This window comes from Choloepus didactylus, chromosome 1, assembly GCF_015220235.1.
Source record: "Choloepus didactylus isolate mChoDid1 chromosome 1, mChoDid1.pri, whole genome shotgun sequence".
Lineage (NCBI taxonomy): Eukaryota > Metazoa > Chordata > Mammalia > Pilosa > Megalonychidae > Choloepus > Choloepus didactylus.
In genome coordinates, this window is record NC_051307.1 from 189,122,189 (window position 1) to 189,140,461 (window position 18,273).

Here is an 18,273-nt window from a genome sequence, read left to right on the forward strand (position 1 = left end):
TTAATGCAGAAAACTTGAACACAAGATTTCACTCTAGTAACCACAGGGATTTGTTTTCACTTTGTGGTGTGTTTGGGTTTCTTTTGTTTGTCTGGGTGTGTGGGCTCATGTTCACTGCCTTCGACTTCCCCAAAGCGCAGAGTTTTCATGTTCATGTTACATAATTAGCTAGAGATCATTTCACCTGTGCAACATCTGGTCTCTCCTCAGAGAATTTTGAGCATCTCTATCCAAAAAAGAAAAAAACAGAATGGAAAGTTGATCATTCGAATTCTTAAAAACTGAAGGCAGCTAACTAAATTCGCATTATGTGGTATGACAGCTTCTGCCTCAGAACCATCCACAGTTTTCTGTTTTTTTTTCACTTTCTTCAAACATATAGAAGCCAAAAAAAAAAAAAAAAAGAAGACGTGTATGCTTCATTAGGCAAAATGTTGCCAGAACCCACTCCAACAGGTCAGAAGCAGCAGACAGAACAGAAAGGCTAACAAAGCCATTTGTGTCATCTTAAAGAGCACTGCTAATTAAATGTCCTGTTCGGGAAAAAAATAGGCACCACAAGATGCAGCAGTTCCTCAGAAACTGGTTCAGGAAAGCTCAAGTCAGTTAGAAAAGATGGGATTCTGAACGTGGCTGAACATAACTCTAGCCTGGAGCTCTTCTGTTCTTGCACACGTGGTCAGAGAGTAAAATAAATCTGCTCCATCTCCTTAGCCCTCATCCTGTCAGTGGACCCATCAACCACCCAAACCGCGGACATGGGAGGCATTCTTGACTCCTCTGCTCCTCCCTCATCTCCCACATCCAGTCCATCTCCAAGTCCTGTGGATTCCACCTTCTAAATGTCTCTCCGTCTCACACCTCCACTCCATCCCCTTACCTACTGCCTTAAAATTCACCCGCCTCACATCTCAACCTGCAAAAGCTTCCCGAGGCTTGCTATCCCACGTACCCGGGTCGAGGCAATCTCTCTAAACCCTGAAGTTGGTCATCTCTCTCTCCTTCATGAAACACTGTTCATTTTCCACTTGTTTCTCAAATTTTGAGATATCCTCAGACCTATTCTAGGGGGTCCACAAGTTTTCTTAAATGGTGTTTTGTTTAACTTTGTACTTCATTTCTGTGATAATCTTTTCTTTAAAAAATCAATAGAAACATATTGTGGATCATCTAAAAGACCATGTTATGACCAGGTACTGCCACATGATTTTACCAAATTTATTCACATTTGCATTTATAATGTAGTTGGTATCAAGAAATATTACATTTTAAGTGTCACAGGCTAGTGAGAAAATAGCAAATCAGACAATGTAGAGAGAGGAAACCAATGAGAGAATTGAGACATCATACAACCCAGGGGCACAGTATATGATATGCCAAACTCTTAAGAACCTGCCTACCCGTCCTTAGGACCAGAAACCGTGATTTTGCTTTAGCAAAAATAACTTTACCCCATTAAAGTCATGAAGTTATTCTGAATTCATTGCATTTGTAGTTGTGTTGATAATTTATGTATATATTTGTTTTGGCTTTTTGGTCATATGAGAGCTTTACGTATAAAGAGTTTAGACATTTTATGCTACTATATACTTAAATTACATTGTATAAAAATAATTGAAGTCAACACTAGGAATCTAAAAGAATTTTTTTTCTTTAAAAAAATGCACATATTACTCTCATTTCAGAAACTCTGGTCTTCAGAATGAGGCTTAAGCTCCATGACAGGGCATATGTTGGAGAGAGTAATGGTCACAGAACTTTCCATCCACTGTCCTCCCTTCCATGTCCCAGTCCCCTCACAATTAGTTCTGGCCAATGGACTGTGGGCATACCAACAACACATCGGTTTCAGACCACAGCATAAAAGAATCAGAGAGCAGCTCTCCAACTATCTCTTCCTGAGTTGGTGACTACAATAGGCCACATATTACAGATGGCAAGGCTGTAAGATGGAAGAGGTTCTGACCATTTGGCTCTCCACTGTGTAAGTGAGAAATAACCTTTGTTACGTTAAGCTACCAGGATGATGGAGTTAATTTGTTACTGCAGCAAAGCTTAGCCTATCCTGACTAATACAGCATCATGAACTGAGCTCTACCTTCCTCATCAACCTCCATGTTCCAAATGACTCTTACTTCAATGACCCGAAGACACTAAGCTGTTTCACGCACCTTTGCAGATGGTATTCCTTCAGCCTAGAATGCCATTCTCCCAACTCCTCTGCCCTCCTCCTCTACCTCCAGCCACGGGGTGTGATTCATCCTTCAAACCCCATCTTTTAATTCCTGGCAATTCACTCCATTTCCTAACTCTCTTATGCTTATCCCCATCTCCATCACCCCTGAACACTTCAGAATGCTTTTCTCACCATGCCATAATCATGGGTTTAGCCCACCCCAACCCCAACCACATTGTGACAGGGTCATTGACTCATTCAGCTCTACATCCTCAGGACCAGTATACTGGAGGGACAGACACCATTTGGCCAGAAAGGGCTTCCTCTGTGGGGGAGGGGCTGGCCCTATGGCATTTAAGAGAAGTTGGGTTAGATCTATTACCCCCATGGGAACACCATACTCAACAGCAAGTCACAGCAGGCTCTGCCCCAGCTCCAGGACAGCTTAACCCAGGACAGCTGAACTTTCCCCACCATCCCCCCAAACACAGTGTTCTTCAGACCCTACAGAGAAAGATTCAGACTTTGCCTGGGGAGGAGTGGCCTAGGATGTTGTACTCAAAGGGTGACCCCTGCCCCCAAATAAGCAACATCTACAGGCTTAAGAGCTAGGGGAAAAAAGCAGAATCTCAAGCTCTACCCCAGACCTCCTGAATCATAATCTGCATTTTAACAAGATCCCCAGAGGATTCATATGCCCAGTAATGTTTAAGAAGCACTGGCCCAAGGTACCCAAATTGACTTTATTCAGTCAAAAAGTTAACTTTCATGGCAATACTTTCCATGTGTAATGATCGCTAAGTGCTTTACATCACCAAAGCCTCAGAACAATTTGATCATGCCCATATGACCAATGAGGAAAGTGAGGCTCAGAGCGGTGGGCTCCCTTGCCTAAGACCACACAGTTTTGAAGTGTCAGAGCCATGGTGTGAAGGCAGTTCTGATGGGCTCAAGATCTCTAACTCCTTAATCACACACTGCATGCCCTGCAGTTGCAAAGTTGGGTGAACACTTAGCCTACCAGGGCTCTGGGAGGCCTCCTGCTCCTTCAGGCACTGAACGGGAGCTGATCTCTCTTCCAACACTTATTACCAGCATCACGACACACGTACACCCATGATGGTCCCTAAGAGACTGCCAGTTCTCCTTGAGAAAGAAAGTTGTGGGCTTTCTCAATAATTGTTTGATGCATCAATGAAAATATTTCCCCTCTGATCATCAAAAAAAAAAAAAAACCCTATGAGGTCGGCCAGTCAGTTATTGTCATTAAGTAAATAAAGGTGAAGACACTGAGGTTCCCAGAGAAGTTCAGTGACTTACCCCAGGTCAGAACTCTGGGGATAGGGTCCTATCCTCCGACTCCCAGTACAGTGCAGAGTCCTTCTTCCCCACTCCTCCATTCTTTCTCTTCAGTCTTTCCCTCTTCTGACCTACATTACCAGGCAGTTAACAAAGCATCCTTTCCAAAGTACTCCCCCACATTTGGGACTCCACTCCACCATCAGATAGGTCAAATTTAGACATTAACAGGAGGTCAACAAAGGAAAAGATGGGAAAATTCAGTGGGCCCTTTAAACCCAAGGAAAGAAAACCCCATCAGGCAAGTGCCCATCACAAGCCCCTGCACAATGATCCCATGTTTAGACTGTGATCCCTGGGAGCTCCTGGGCAGCCAGGCTGGTGGAGACCTGCCACCCTCCCTGACCAGGAACCATTTCCCACCTGAGGTCTGTGGTGTTGTGGGTCTACTGGCCAAGACACAGCCCCTTTCCTTCCCTTTCCTAGTTTTATTTAAAAAGCCAACACATTTAACCAGCTGATGTGAAGCAAAGCAAAGCTTCTGCCTGAAATATTTAGGAAAACATGCGAGGGAAATTTTCCTTGAACTGGGAGAAAGGGGATGAAAGATGCCAAGAAATGAGATCTTGGGACAATTGAGCAAAGCTCCATTTTGTTTTTGCATGTCCAGGCACCATGCAATGCCAAAGGTGCCCAGCTGAGAGTGCTAATGGGCACTGACCCCTGCTTGCCCATCCTTGTGCCTGGACACAGGGCTACATCCATCCAGAAGAGAGTGTCTTTTGCAATTTACACAAAAGCACCATACAGGCAGGCAAAGGCTGCCTTTTACTGCTAGTCTTACTCTCATACAACGGGAGGAAAAAATTGTTGAGAGTGAAAAGTGTCCATGTTTCTAGGGGCTGGGCTCTCTAGATAAGAATTCCCATGAAATTGTTTTATTAGAAGGTATTCCTTGGAAAAACTGATAGAGAAGTAACAAAGTGAGACAAGAAAGAGAAGCAAGCCAAGCAAGGGAAGCGAGGCAAGCAGACACACACAGGTCACTTTTGGCACAACTCCACAATGGACCTCTGGCAACAAAATATGTCATGCCTCAGAGTGCCCTAGTCAAGGACAAGGGTAGCCAGGCTATTTATACCCCAACCCCCATCAACCACTGGATAGGGACTGTCCCCAGGGGAGATGTAAATTCCCAGACAGTCCTTGCTCTCAGTGCCTACAGACAAAGCACTCCAAGTTCTTCCTCCCACAAAGAGATGCAGAGGTTGGTCATTAGGAGGGGAGGCATGCTGGGCACCAGTGGGCTCCACGATGGTAAAGGAATTTGAGGGGATACAGGGTAGCACCAAAGCACCTGCTACCATCCATGGTCCAGTATTTCTTTCCCTGAGAGAGAGGGTTTCTTCTCCACGTTAGAGGTGTCTTGCCCAAAGCCTGACCATAACAACACTAAGATTCCATCCCAGTTATTCTGAGGCCTCATGGAGTTCTCATGCAGTGGTACTTGCCTTTCTCGTGCTTCTTTCAGCCCACAATAAAAGAACCTGGCACAAGCTCTGCTTCAAAGACCTTTCAAACCTAAATGAAAGCAGTTACAGGCATCTTTCCAAAATCGTTTTCTGCCTCTCTGTTCTATCTTGCTCCAGTGAAGCACTTTGTGGCACTAACCAAAGCCAACCAAATATAAACTGAAATGCTTTCCTGAAGTTGGGCTGTCAGGCAAATCCAACACCCCTTTTTTTTAATTTCCTCAGGTCCCTGTCCTCTAACCAGAAGCACAATGCCTGGCCCTTGTCCTAGATCCTCTTTCATTGTGATCATTATCACAACACTAGCCCAACAGATCACCTCCATAGGGAGCAACGTGGATTTCACAGCTCCCAAAACTAAATCATCAAAGAACAGGGTGATCTAAAGTCAAGAGGCTAGAAGAGAGACAGAGATAAAGTGATGACAGTGCTTCAGTTTGGCAGCTGTCATCTTGGACAATACATCAAGTAAAGGAGAGGAAATGGAATCAACTGAGTGGAGGCTAGGGGAGTGGGATGACTAACTGTCAGGGATGAATAACAACCCAAGTTCCCTCTACAACTTCTCCTCACCCCCACTCCCAGCACACACATACTCTGAAAAGGTGTCCCCCAACACCTCGCCCAGCGCTGATACAGTCTTCTCCGCACCTCCCCACACCTCGCCCCCAGAGCCAGACGTAGAAGGGAATGTAAATATGGTCCTATATTTGAAATTAATTGACGGGATATTTCACGAGCTCATTTTTCCCCCTGTTAATTCCCAAGTGCTCTGCCTCTACCTTTTGCATAATCATCTTTAGTTTTTCCATGCATTTCTTTACCTAGTTCTCAGGAGAATTTCCTTTCTTTTAGCTGGGTCAGAGAACTCCAGAGACTGGGATTCAAACCCTGGCTCCACCATTATCAAGTCATGTGACTTTGGGAAAGTCAAGAGCTCTGGGAGCCTCGGTTTTCTCATCTAAGAAATGGGAATAATTCCACCTTCCTTACAGGTTTGTGGAGAGGATAAAATGAGGTCAACTCTAGGTGAAGTGCCTGGCACGCTGAGATGCTCAGTAAATGTCAGCTCCCTGGCGCCTTTCCTCTTTCAGCGGCCCCGCGCACCTCTCAAGAGACCCAGTGCATTTCTCAGCAAGGCCCTTCCGGCTGTCGAAGGTGAGGTGACCAGCTCCCTACAGCGTTATCCCCTCAAGCGAGTATCAGTTGATGTCGACGCACACGAGCGCACATACGCGCGCGCGCACACACACACACACACACACAAACACACACACACACAGCGCGCTCCGGGTACCCCTGCAGGAACTGGCACCGCTGCCCCACCCCGCACGGAGCAAGATCCTGAGTCCGGACGACAGAAGTTGTCCCACTCCCATCAGGGCTGCGCCTTCGACCCGGTGCACGCAGGAGTACACGGCACTTACCGGGGACAAGCTGCTTTGGGCAGTCGGGAGCAGGCCGGGCTGGGGGCGGCGGCGGGCGAGGGGTGGGCGCAGCAGCTGGCATTGCGCCGAGGCGGGCTCGGGGTGAGCCCGGTGCGACTGTGAGAGCGCGGGGACCCGGCTCGACGGCCTGGCGGACGCAGGGAGGCGGGGCGCGAAGAGCAGCTAGGAGCCCGCGCCGATGCTCCCTCTTCTCTCCCTCCTTCTGCCCGCCCGCCAGCCCGCCCAGAGTCGCGCCGCGCCCGGCAACAGCCACCCAGAATGTCTCCGGGGGCGCGGGGCTTAGCAACCGCGCGCCCGCCACAGACGCCCTCCCCGCGCTGGCCGCGCGCGGCGCGCGGGGCTCTGGAGGCCTGGCGGGACCCGACTTTGAACTTACACCCACTCCCCCTGCTTTGCCAATGAGCAGCTGAAATGCACCCCTGGACCCATCAGCGGCCCCGCCTATCCCTGTCCCGCGGGGTCCAGCCTTTCCGCCCTTCTCCTTCTCTGCTCAGTCTCCCGCCGTGCGCGCTGCGCTGAGCTTGGAGCCAGGCGGGGTCAGGCTTTGAACGTGCGCCTCGCCCACGTTCTCTGCCTGTGGCAGCCCAAAGATGTCCCCGGGATCCCCAGCCGTGCTCGCTGTACCCGCACTGCGAGATCCAGGCTTTCCGCGCCACTCCCTCTCCTCTATCCCATTCTCTGTCTCACACGCAGAGCCAAGGTCCCAGACGCCCTACTACAGCACTCCTGTTACCCACTCCACCGCCTATTCAGAGACCTGCCTACACTTGGTCCACACCTGTGGCCCCAAATCGCAGGCTGCAAAACGTTCCTCTCACCTCCCAGCTTCCTGGTACCATCTGAAGGCTGCCCAGTGCTCCTTGCATTATTACACCTTTCCCAGTACCACACACCTAATGCTCATATTTAGAGGTTCTCCAGGTCCACAGATACATTCTGGAGCCCCAGGAAGTCCACATCCTCAAGGACTGGCTCCCAGACCCCTCCTGAGAACTGATAAATGAACAAGGAAAACCACACCCACTTCTCCACCTGGCCACTGACATGATTAGACTGATCTCGATTTTCCTTCTTGGTCCATCAGGTCACGGAGTAGCCTTCTCTGGTGTTGGTGTTCTGTAAAATTGTTTAAGTTCAACAGGAGAACACCAAGGCCAAGCTAATAGTACCAGGCCAGCTCCCAGATGTAAGGGGTGGTCTTTCTCACACAGGACAGGAAATCCAGAAGGCTGTTCCATGTTGGTTCACTTGTTAAGGGATGATGGTTAAGGACTCAATCTCTTTCCAGGCTTCCACATGGCTGCCCACCTTCAGCATATTACCTTTTCTCCTCAGACTTTTTGCCTCAGGGTCACAAAACAGCTGCGATGGCTCCAGTGAAGCCACTATGAGAAAGGGGTTCTAGCTGGTTTGTTGTCCAGACAACCCAAAACAATCATCAAGGATCATTTTCAGCAATCCAGCTTACCAATGGTGAACCAAATGACAAAATGTCCTGCCTTTGAGTCTCTCACCTTTTAGTAGGGGGAGACAGATAGTAAAATAACCAAGTATGGTTGATAAATGGAGAGAAAAATGAAGCCAAGAAAGAAGGGTGGGGAGTGCTGCTATTTTAATTTGGATGGCCGGGAAAGGCCTTACGGACAATGTGACATGAGCAAAAACCTGAAGAAAGAGTGTACTTGGAAAGACAAGTATCAAGTGTGTCAAATGACAAAGGCAAGTGTCACTGAGCTACTTAAATACTTTCTTTCTGATGCCTTTAATAGGCACTCTTCCTGGTCCCATCGTTTATATTTTAGGGGTAAATAAAAGTTAAATAAACTGAGTTTGAGGAAAAGGTTTAACTTCTGGGAAGGAGAAATCAGAAACTTGTGTTTTCTTCCTTGCAAAAGCAGCAGTCCGGCAGTGTTTAATTACTGACTGGGTAATCATCATTTATGTGTTAATTAGATATACACATTCAGCAATCACAATGAATACCTTAACTCAAGTTATCAGATTACATCACAAAGTGGAGGATAAACATGATGAAGTTTGTTGAACACTGTAGAAGAAATTGCTGGTTGCCTACCTAATACCCATTCTCTCCTTCTCACGTGATAACAGAACCCCAACTTTTAGCTGGGCACACTGCAACCTGATATAAAAAATATATTTCCCAGCCTCCCTTGCAGCCAGGAATGGCCATATGAAAAGTTCTTGGCCAATGAAATGTAATTGGAAGTGTTGTGTGGGACCTTCCAGAGGGCTCCTTAATGAGCTAATGTGGCTGGTGGGTGTACTCTTTTGTGCTTCTCAACCCCCTTCCTTTGACCTGGGATTCAGACATGATATCTGTGATAGGTTCAATTAGTGCTCTCAATTTAGAGCATTCCATCCCTTAATAGAATTAGACAACCACCTTCTATGATATATGGATTGTACTTCCCTACACCTTGATTTTATGCTTGACCACGTTACTTGCTTTGGCCAATGGGATGTTATTGGACCTAGTGTTGAACGGAAGCTTGGAATGTGCTCACATGCTCCTGCCAATTGCCAAGAGGATAATGTACCCAGGTAGCTGCTGATCCAAGGAAAATGTGAGACATGTGCAGTAGACCTGAACTCCAACTTGCAGCAAAGTCCAGCCAACCTGCAGCTTAAAGCCGAGCTACCTCACAGACCTGCAGACCTGGGAACAAGGCAAATGCGTGTTGTTGTAAGCTACTGAGTTTAGAGCTGGTTTGTTACTCAGCATTATTGCAGCAAAAGCCAACTAACATAATGGCTGACTATGGCTGGCATTCCAGCAGTCATCTTCGATCATGCAGTGACCTTGAAGATGAAAGACAATCCCTAAGGATTGCAGAGCAGAAAACTAGAAGAAGCCAGAGCCCCCTGACATCATGGAGATATACCATCATGATGCTATCACATCATCCCTAAACAATCGACTTTGGGCTTTCCTTTTAAGAGAGAATAAAGCCTTTATGCTTAAGCCACTGTAGTGAGATCTCTTTTTATTTACCAAATGATGATTTGCATCATTTCTCTCAAAAAAAGAAACCACTTTATATGAAGGATAAGTCCATTCATATTAAGACAAATATTGAAAATTTACAATCATTTAAATGTAAAATAAAAGATAAAGAAGAAACATAATGCTTTTAATGAGCCACTTAACCAAGCAACTCATTTAGCATAGCTAAAGAGAACAGAAAAATAGGATTGGTCATCTAGCCAACATGTCAGAGCCATTTTGGTTGCAAGGGACCAAATTTCATTTAAGCTAGCTTAGGTTAAATGGTGGGGACTATAGGGTATTTTAAGAATATCTGAAGAAATCTCACAGACATCCAAAGGCAGGCCGGCCACCACCTCTTGTCCTTACACTCAAACATCCCCATGATTGCTACATCTCATAGTCCGGTTTCTCCAAAAAGAGAATATAACTGGCCCAGCTTATTTATTCTAACCAGGCCATTTAAATTTATGACAAGCCACTGGATTGGCTGTTTGGGGGTAGGTAGAGGCCCTTCCCTGGCCCAAAGACCCTTGGCTCTGTGGGAAAGAAACTAAAGAAAGAGGGGTAGCAGCCTCTTCTGGGGATGTGTGCAAGAGATTTTAAGCCAGAAGGGAGAATTGCTTATGGCAGGCAAATTGATGTATCCAGGACACTAGGTAAGCTTTGGTGAGGAAGAAGTTAGAAACCTTTCCAGGAGGCCAAGCCTGGGTGGGATACTGCTTTTTGTAAGAGTGGCTTGGAGAAAAGATAAAGGGATGATGGAGACTCCAAGAGAAATTTCCCTATTTCACAGAACCACCCAGGATTACTCCAGACTGAGGTTTAGAGAAGAGAGAAAGATTCAGAATCTTATACAGGTCATTGTTCAAACAAATTAGCAATGTGTTGTCCTCATTGACAGTTTATATTTCTTCTCTTCACATGGATAGAACATCTATCTATGTCGCCATCTCTCTCCTTCCCTCCCCAGGTAAGCTTCTTGAGAGCTTACTCCACATTCCCCATCTACATTCCCTCTGGTGAACTCCACAGACCTGCTGAAATCTAGCTTGTTTCCCTATCGTTCTGCATTGCTGCTTTAACTGTATTGCTAATGACCTCTTATCTGCCATACTCAGTAAACAGAATTTGGTCCTTGTTTTTCTCATCTGACTGCTACATTTCAACAGCACCTTCTTGGAACTCTCTTCTCTCCTGGCTACTACAGCACCAGTTGCTTTTGATTCTATCCTTTCTCAGAGCAAAAACATTTTTACTGCTTTGTGGGTTCTTCTTCCTCCATTCAGTCCTTAAGCATTGCTATTTCTCAAGGCTTTATCTTTGTCCTTGGGAGACTCTCCCTGGCTGATCTTAACCAATCCCTTGGTTTTATCTCCTCTATACCAAGTCCAATCCAGTTGCTTACTAGACAATACCTCATAGACATCTCATAGACACCTCTAACATCATATCCAAAATTAAACTCATCATCTTGCCCCCACATCTGTCCCTCCTACTGGGTTCTTCTTGGTCTTATTTAATTCAGTTGCCCAAGCAAAAAAAACAACAACAACAAAAAAAAAAAAAAAAAAAAAACAGGGAATTAGCATTGACCCCATATTCAGTCACCAAGTCCTCTGCTCTCTCTTCTTCCTCCGTGCCTCCCTGCCATTGCCTTGCTCAAGCCCTTATCACAACCTATCTGGACGACCACAACCATCTCTTCCCTTGCATTGGTGCATCCTTTCCATCTTTAATTCCAGATCTTCCACTTTATTGGATGGAATCAAGGAAATCTTTCTAAATATTGACCTGTACAACTATATAATTTCTCTATTTAAAATCCTCCAGTGGTTCTATATCTTCCAGGGGTTAAAAATCTAAACTTCTGAGTATAAACTTGAAAGGTCTTAAACATTTCCCTCTGTCTACCTCTCAATCCTCATCTCCTGCCATCTCCCCATGGAGACTCTGGAGTCCAGCCTGTGCAAATTCCTTGGTTTCTCTTGGCCACTGTCTCTTTCCATGCACTGCTCCATCTGCCCCGCTGCAGCCCTTACTCACACAACACCTCCTCACAATAAGTAAACCACCGAGCCATGATTCAAGCCACATTTTTGCCATTAACTATTCTGCCTTCCCTACAAGCAGGAGGGCAGGAAAATGTGGTGGGCCAGAGAGCATGAAATGACTGCATCATGGCCAACCTGCTCTCTCCTAACGCTGACAAATTATCCAGACAGTGGTAACTTTCATCCACCCAGTGATTCTCAACAGCCTTGAAGTCAGCCAAAATGTGTTTACCTGGTTTGGCAGCTCGTCATGGATGACCCAAGTCTGCTCTAGTGAAAGGTTTCAAAGGGGAAGAAGAGGTCAAAAGCATTGCCTAAGATAAGATATGAGTTTCCTGTGGATGCCATTGATACATATTATTCCTCCTCTTACTTTAGTTCAGAGAGCTGCAAGGTGGCTTTGTGGAGATATGATTTAAGGAATATATCTAAAATATGTTACTTTTCCTGGATACAAGCTTTTGCTTTTAAACAAATTAGTTTATTTCCAATGTCTACTAAAGTTGCCATCTGTGCCCTCCTGATGCCCATGAATATGGCACTCAGCACTGTAAAAGCAAAATGCAGATAATTGTTTCTTCATCACAGCAATAAAAACAAACTCATTTGCAAAACTGCTAATCAATTTTCAAACATGGAATGGTAATAAAAGGAAAATCCACGTCATTCTCAAGTGTTTACTAGGTCCAGGGCAAGAAGATTTCAAGTATCATAAGATACTTTGATAAATTTGACCAGCATTTCTTGAAACACTGCCTGTAATTAAATATAATAACTAGAAAACTGAACTGGGCTTGAGTCTAAAAAAGTTAGACTATGGTACAACAATATGTTTAATCTCTACTGAATTACCAAAACTGCTCTAAAAAAAAAGAGGTAGTAAGTAAATGACATCCACTCCTATGACTCCAGAATAAGACATGGGTACACACCAAGTTAGAAACATGCATATGCACACACACATTTGCAAAATGTCTATGTATGGCACATGCCTATGCATGAGACACACTGAAACTGAGAATGCTATAAAGAAATTCCTAAATTAGGGACTGAAGTTATTTTATACAAAAATTTTAAATGAATTTATCAGTGATTCAGTTGGCCTCAGATAAATTCTTTCTGTTTATCTTAAGTTAAAAAAATATATAAGGTCACCTAAGATATGGGTGCTGCCCTCAAAGATAAACAGAGAGAAAGTGGACAGAACTTCCCTGGTTCTTATGCGTAGCTGCAAGACCTGCTGCTCTAGGGCAGAGGTCTGCAAACTATATGGATCTAGCCCACTACAGTTTTTTGTAAATAAAGTTTTATTGGAACACAGCCACACCCATTCATTTGTGCATTATCTTTGGCTGCTTTTGCACTACAAAGGTGGAGTTGAATAGTGGCGACAGAGACCATAGACCCACAAAGCCAAAAATATTTATGATCTGGCCCTTTAGAGAAAAAGTTTGCTAACCTCTGCTGCAGTGTCAACCCATTTCTATGTTCTGTCTTTGAACAAAATGGAGAAGAGCCAGCCCCCAACATTTAATTATCTATATGCCTGTATAATGATGATAACTTCTCTGGAATAAAATAAGCATTCCTCATTCTCAGGTTCAAAATAGTCATTCAGGTTTACTCTAACCCTTTCCATCTCCCACCCTCTCAGTAGAGTCACCCCTCTCTGAACATTTTCAGAATCTCTACCAAGTAGAGAATTTGAATATGGTAGAAGAGATGAACATTTCTGAATGACCTCCCAGGAGCTCTCCCAAAGGGTAGCTCCTTTTAAACCTCAAAACTCTATTAGGTTGGGGAGCCATCTCCCGTTTTTAAGTACGTGTGAAAGCTGAGAATTGAAAAGCTTAAAAAACTTGCCCAAGGTCACACAGGGAGTAAGTTGCAGAGGTGAAATTGGAATCCAGGTCTGTTTGATTCCAATACCCATACTACTTCTACTATACCTTACTGCCTGATTGATGTATTCATTTATTCTTCCATTAAAAAATCATTGAGCATTTCATGGGTATCTATTATGTGCCAGGCACTGGGAATACAATGATGATCAAAAACATCAAAACATAAAAAAAAAAAACAATGCAAAGTGAAGGTATGATAATGTAAGGGTAAGATACATTGCAAATAGGGTTGATGTGACCCCCACCCCTGGAACCCCTTCAATCCATAATCTGATTTTTTAAATTAAGAGTAACCATATCCTTCTGATAAGTCATTCTATTATTGTATTTTTCTAAAAGATGTCATGTTTACTAACTAGACTATAACACTAAAGTATATGCATTATATATAGAATGTTGGTGTGATGTCAGAGAAGTTGCCTGGCTCATAAAATTTGGGGCAATTTCTCAAACAAATTTAGTTTGCCTTTTATCTAGATGATCTTTGAGTATCTATTTAACCACAATACTAGGCATAATTCTGGATTCATGTTGGCCTGAAACACCTCCAACTCTGATTAGTCATGCACAATCACTGTGTCATAGTCACTAACTAGAGTGTCATTCTTTTCCAATATGATCTTGGGGAATCTTTCTTATCTAACATTTTTAAAAATGGAAGTTCACTCCAAAATTTTGATAGAGCACCTTAAATTTCCAGTAGCAGTTCTGACAGTTAAGGGATGAGTTTATCATTTTTTCCATTGCATTTTCATAGCTGTAAGTACAGCACAGAAGCCTAAAAGTGGTAAAGAAAATTGTATTATAAACATTGCAACTCTAAATAATGCTGTAAGTGTAAATAGTGAATGAAGAATCCAGTAGAAGAATCATATATGAATCTATTTGTGCTGGCACAAATGAATGATGCTGAGACTAGTGTGTGTTTTCACACAATCATAAAGTTTAAAAAAAAAAACAAATAGATGATGGATGAAAATGTTTTGGAACTTGTTAGAGGTGGTGGTTGCACAACATTATGAATATACTAAATGCCATTGAATTGTACACATTAAAATGGTTAATTAAAAAAAAACAAATAGAAAGTTCAACAGTGAAGATATAAAATCTGCCCATTACTGGATCAGCAATCTGCTGAATCCTAATCAAAAGCTGTCTTGAAACTCTGTTAAAGAGTGGCAGGAAGCCATCCATGCTCTTGTATCATTCTCAAACTAAGCACGGTGACAAAGAGTGCTGGTTTAGATGTATTATCTTCCCCAAAGAGCCATATTCTTTAATGCAATCTTGTGGGGGCAGATTTATTAGTCTATTGATTAGGGTGTGACCTGTTGGTTGAAGGTTTCCATGGAGATTTGACCCCACCCATACAGGGTAGGTCTTGATTAGTTTACTGGAGTCGTTTAAAGGGAGCTCTCACAGAGAGCAGAGAGACAAAAATGCCCTGGAATATGCTAAACCAGGACACACAGACATTAGACACTTGGAAGCCAACAGAGATATTGATAATGCTTTTAGATGCTAGCCCAGAGTTTGCTCTGGAGAAGCTAAGAGAGGACAAAACACCCCGAGAACAGCTGAGAGATACTCTTGGAGAGACATTTGGGAACTGACAATTTGAGATGCTTGGAGACATTTGTAGATGCTACCCCAAAGTTTGCTTCAGAGAAGCTAAGAGATGACCCCCGGATACTTAGAAATACCCTGGGAGAACAAGCAAGAATGCACAGGAGCTGAGAGAGAGAGGCTAAGAAAGGACCCAAGAAACAGATGAACAGGAGCTGATGAAGCTAAGAGAGACAAGCCCAGAGACATTTTGGAGAAAGCCATTTGAAACCAGAATCCGGGAGCAAAGGACCAGCAGACGTTAGCCACGTGTGTTCCCAGCTAACAGAGGTGTTCAGATGCCAACAGCCATTCTTCAGTGAAGGTATCCTTGTATTGATGCCTCAGTTTGGACACTTTCGTGGCCTTAGGACTATAAATTTGTAACCAAATAAACCATCTTTATAAAAGCCATTCCATTTCTGGTATTTTGCACAATGGCAGCACTAGCAAGCTAGAACACAGAGCCACAGTTATAGAGAAACCAATTGCTTTGTTTCCTCCAGAATAAGTCATGTATTCCAGCATAAAACTGATTCATTATTAATTAATTAATGATAGAAAGATAAAACTACAGGGACATCATCCAAAAATGCATGCCTTATAGCAAACAGGAGTTGGAATCTTGTAAAACCAGTCATAGAAATCATGACACAACCATGCCTGGAGGGAAGGCAGAAAAAGCTGTTGGTAAAAGCCCATTGTCAAATGACAGTAGAGGAAGTCACATATTATGTGTGCTGTGGCAGGAGCTTCTGCAGCTTACATTTGGATGAAGCACTGAAAAATATAATCTAACTCTTGACACATGTGTGGCACATATACGAGGGAGAAGTGCTCAATGACTTTTGTGCCCCAGGAGAAGCGATTGTTTTATGAGCTGTGTTGTAAACTGGAAAATGATTGTTTGGGTTAGTGCTAACCAACCATCAGCTACATGTGAAGAAAAAGAAGAATATTGCTACAGAGAGTTAAGGACTGCTTCTGCAGGGCAAGCCACATATAGCTTTATTGACAGAGAACAGTCAGTGGTCAACATGCCCTCTGCTACTAAGTCAAAAGAGCCAGTGAAAATCACGAACATAATCAAATCACAAAGTACCTGCCTTTTCAGCAAGCCAGGAGAAGAAACGGGCAACACGAACAACTCTACCTTTCCCCATACTCCAGTATGCTTGTAGCCAAGGGGAGGGGTGCTTATGTAAATCTTGGGGATGAAGATGAGATTATAAATAATCTCCTTTCATGACACTGAGATAACAGCAAAAAAAAAAAGACCCCTTCTCTGATCCCAAGTGGCAAGTATCAGTAAATATTCAGTATCATGGAAAGGCTGAGCTTATTAACTTCAAGGTTGAAATACTACAATGTCAGCATCAAAGATATGATATCAGCATTTCATATGGAGGCTGAACTGTGAAACAAATGACTCTACCACTGAGTAGGATTATTCCCAACACTTGAATTCCTTCATTCATCAAACTAAGAAGTCAATGTCATACTTTTGGGCATACGTAAAAGCCACATTCAAATGCTTCTCCAGACCATGAAAGAAATTCTTTCCTGGGCCAAATGCAACCAAGTGTAGAATAGGAGTGTGGACAGTGTCCTCTTCTAAGTTCAGTCATTCACCTTCTGGGCTCTGAATGCAATCTAACTGCTGACCTAGCAGATTTTATGTGTAGTCTTCAGCAAGAAGTGAAGAAATGGTGCTGTAATTTCTGGGTGATAGTCCAATTCCAATATCCAAACTAACTAACAGAACTATCAAAACACCATCTTGCATCCTGAGTGCCTAAAATTGTGATTTAGTAGAAATAAAGAATAAGAAAATAAAACAACTTTTTAGACAGCCTGCCCTACTGCTCAAGCTGGCAGCAAAAAAATACACTCGACTCCCTCTCACTCATCTGAAACTATTATTATTATTAGTCTCAATTTTATGTCATACTTTTTAATATTTAAAATTGTAATGATCTTTTGAACACAAAGTTGGTAAGTTGCATGATCCAAACTCCCGTGAGTGGTCTACATTAAACACAAAATAAATCCCTGAATAAGCACGTAAAAGAAAGCAGCACAGCTATTTTTGCAATATGAGGGCAGGGCAGTCATAACTGAATGATGATACTCATCGTCTTTTGTATGTAGTCCTTGTCTTTGTCTTGTACATTTGCATAGAAGCTTCCTTGTTGGACATTTCAAGAATTTTGCAAGTGTTCCATGAATCTTGAGACCTTACACTTACACTGAGAGTGGGTGGAGAACATGAGACCCAGAGAAATAAACAGACTCTTCCATGTCAGAGGAGAGAATTAGGATGGGGAAAAATAAATATCCTAACTTTGTTCTGGTTCACTTTTAATAACATTGTTTCTTGCAGCATGTCAGCAACAAGAAAATCAGACAGACCTCCCTCAGATTATCTCTAATTTTCAGAAAAGGTAGCAAACATAGACTTTTTTTAAAAAAGCTATTTTCAAAAAAGCGTTTAAAAAGCACTATTACCTAACAAGCAAAACTGATAATTATATAATTCTACAGCATTTGGCAGCATGATCACTTGTGTTTAAAGGAATGGGTGGGATTCATTTTATGTGTACAGAACTCTGTGCCCCAGATCTCTAGAGATCTCTAGCGTAGAACGACAAGGTAGGTTATCATCCGTCAATTGCCTTGCAGGAAGAGATGCTACTTATGTTAGTTTTTAGGAAAATATGAGTTGAAAAGCACAAATGGAAATTGGTGCTAATGAAAACATTCAAGTTATGGTTTAAAGAATGTATTTTTCTGATAAAGCAAGTGACACATAATTAGTGACAGAAGACTCTCAAGTTTGTTCCATTCTAAGTATTTCTAATTTCCAATATGGTTCCTTTTGACCTAGGAGTTGTTTAAAACCATGAGGTGTTTTTCTCAAATTTCTCAATATATGGGTTTTTTTCTAGCTATATTTTTGTTAACAGTTTCTAACTTAACTGTTCACAACATAATACCAATCCTTTGAAGTTTTATGACCTAGCATATGGCAAATTTTGTTACATACCCTGTATGTCCTTGAAAAGAATGGGCCTTCACCAACTATTGAATGCAATTGTTTATACGTGTCCTTTAGATTAATCTTATTAGTTGCGTTTTCAAATTTTATATATTGTGCTGATTTGAATCTCTTATGTACCCCATAAAAGACTATGTTCTTTTAATCCACTCTTGTGGGGGCAGACCTATTGTGGGTGGGATCTTTTGAT

The 18,273-nt window shown here is 43.0% G+C and overlaps 2 protein-coding genes across 2 annotated transcripts in view; both read right to left on the minus strand.

Annotated features, from left to right (window-relative positions):
* Window positions 1–6,821, minus strand: part of DCLK3 (doublecortin like kinase 3) — a 58,104-nt gene extending 51,283 nt beyond the window's left edge. The window contains exon 1 of the mRNA XM_037847101.1: window positions 6,435–6,821. Within this exon, the coding sequence (XP_037703029.1) occupies window positions 6,435–6,516 (82 nt within the window). The 5' untranslated portion in view covers window positions 6,517–6,821. The remainder of the gene's footprint in view (window positions 1–6,434) is intronic.
* TRANK1 (tetratricopeptide repeat and ankyrin repeat containing 1) overlaps window positions 1–18,273 on the minus strand; it is a 220,691-nt gene that overhangs the window by 17,162 nt on the left and 185,256 nt on the right. The gene's annotated exons all lie outside the window — the stretch shown is intronic.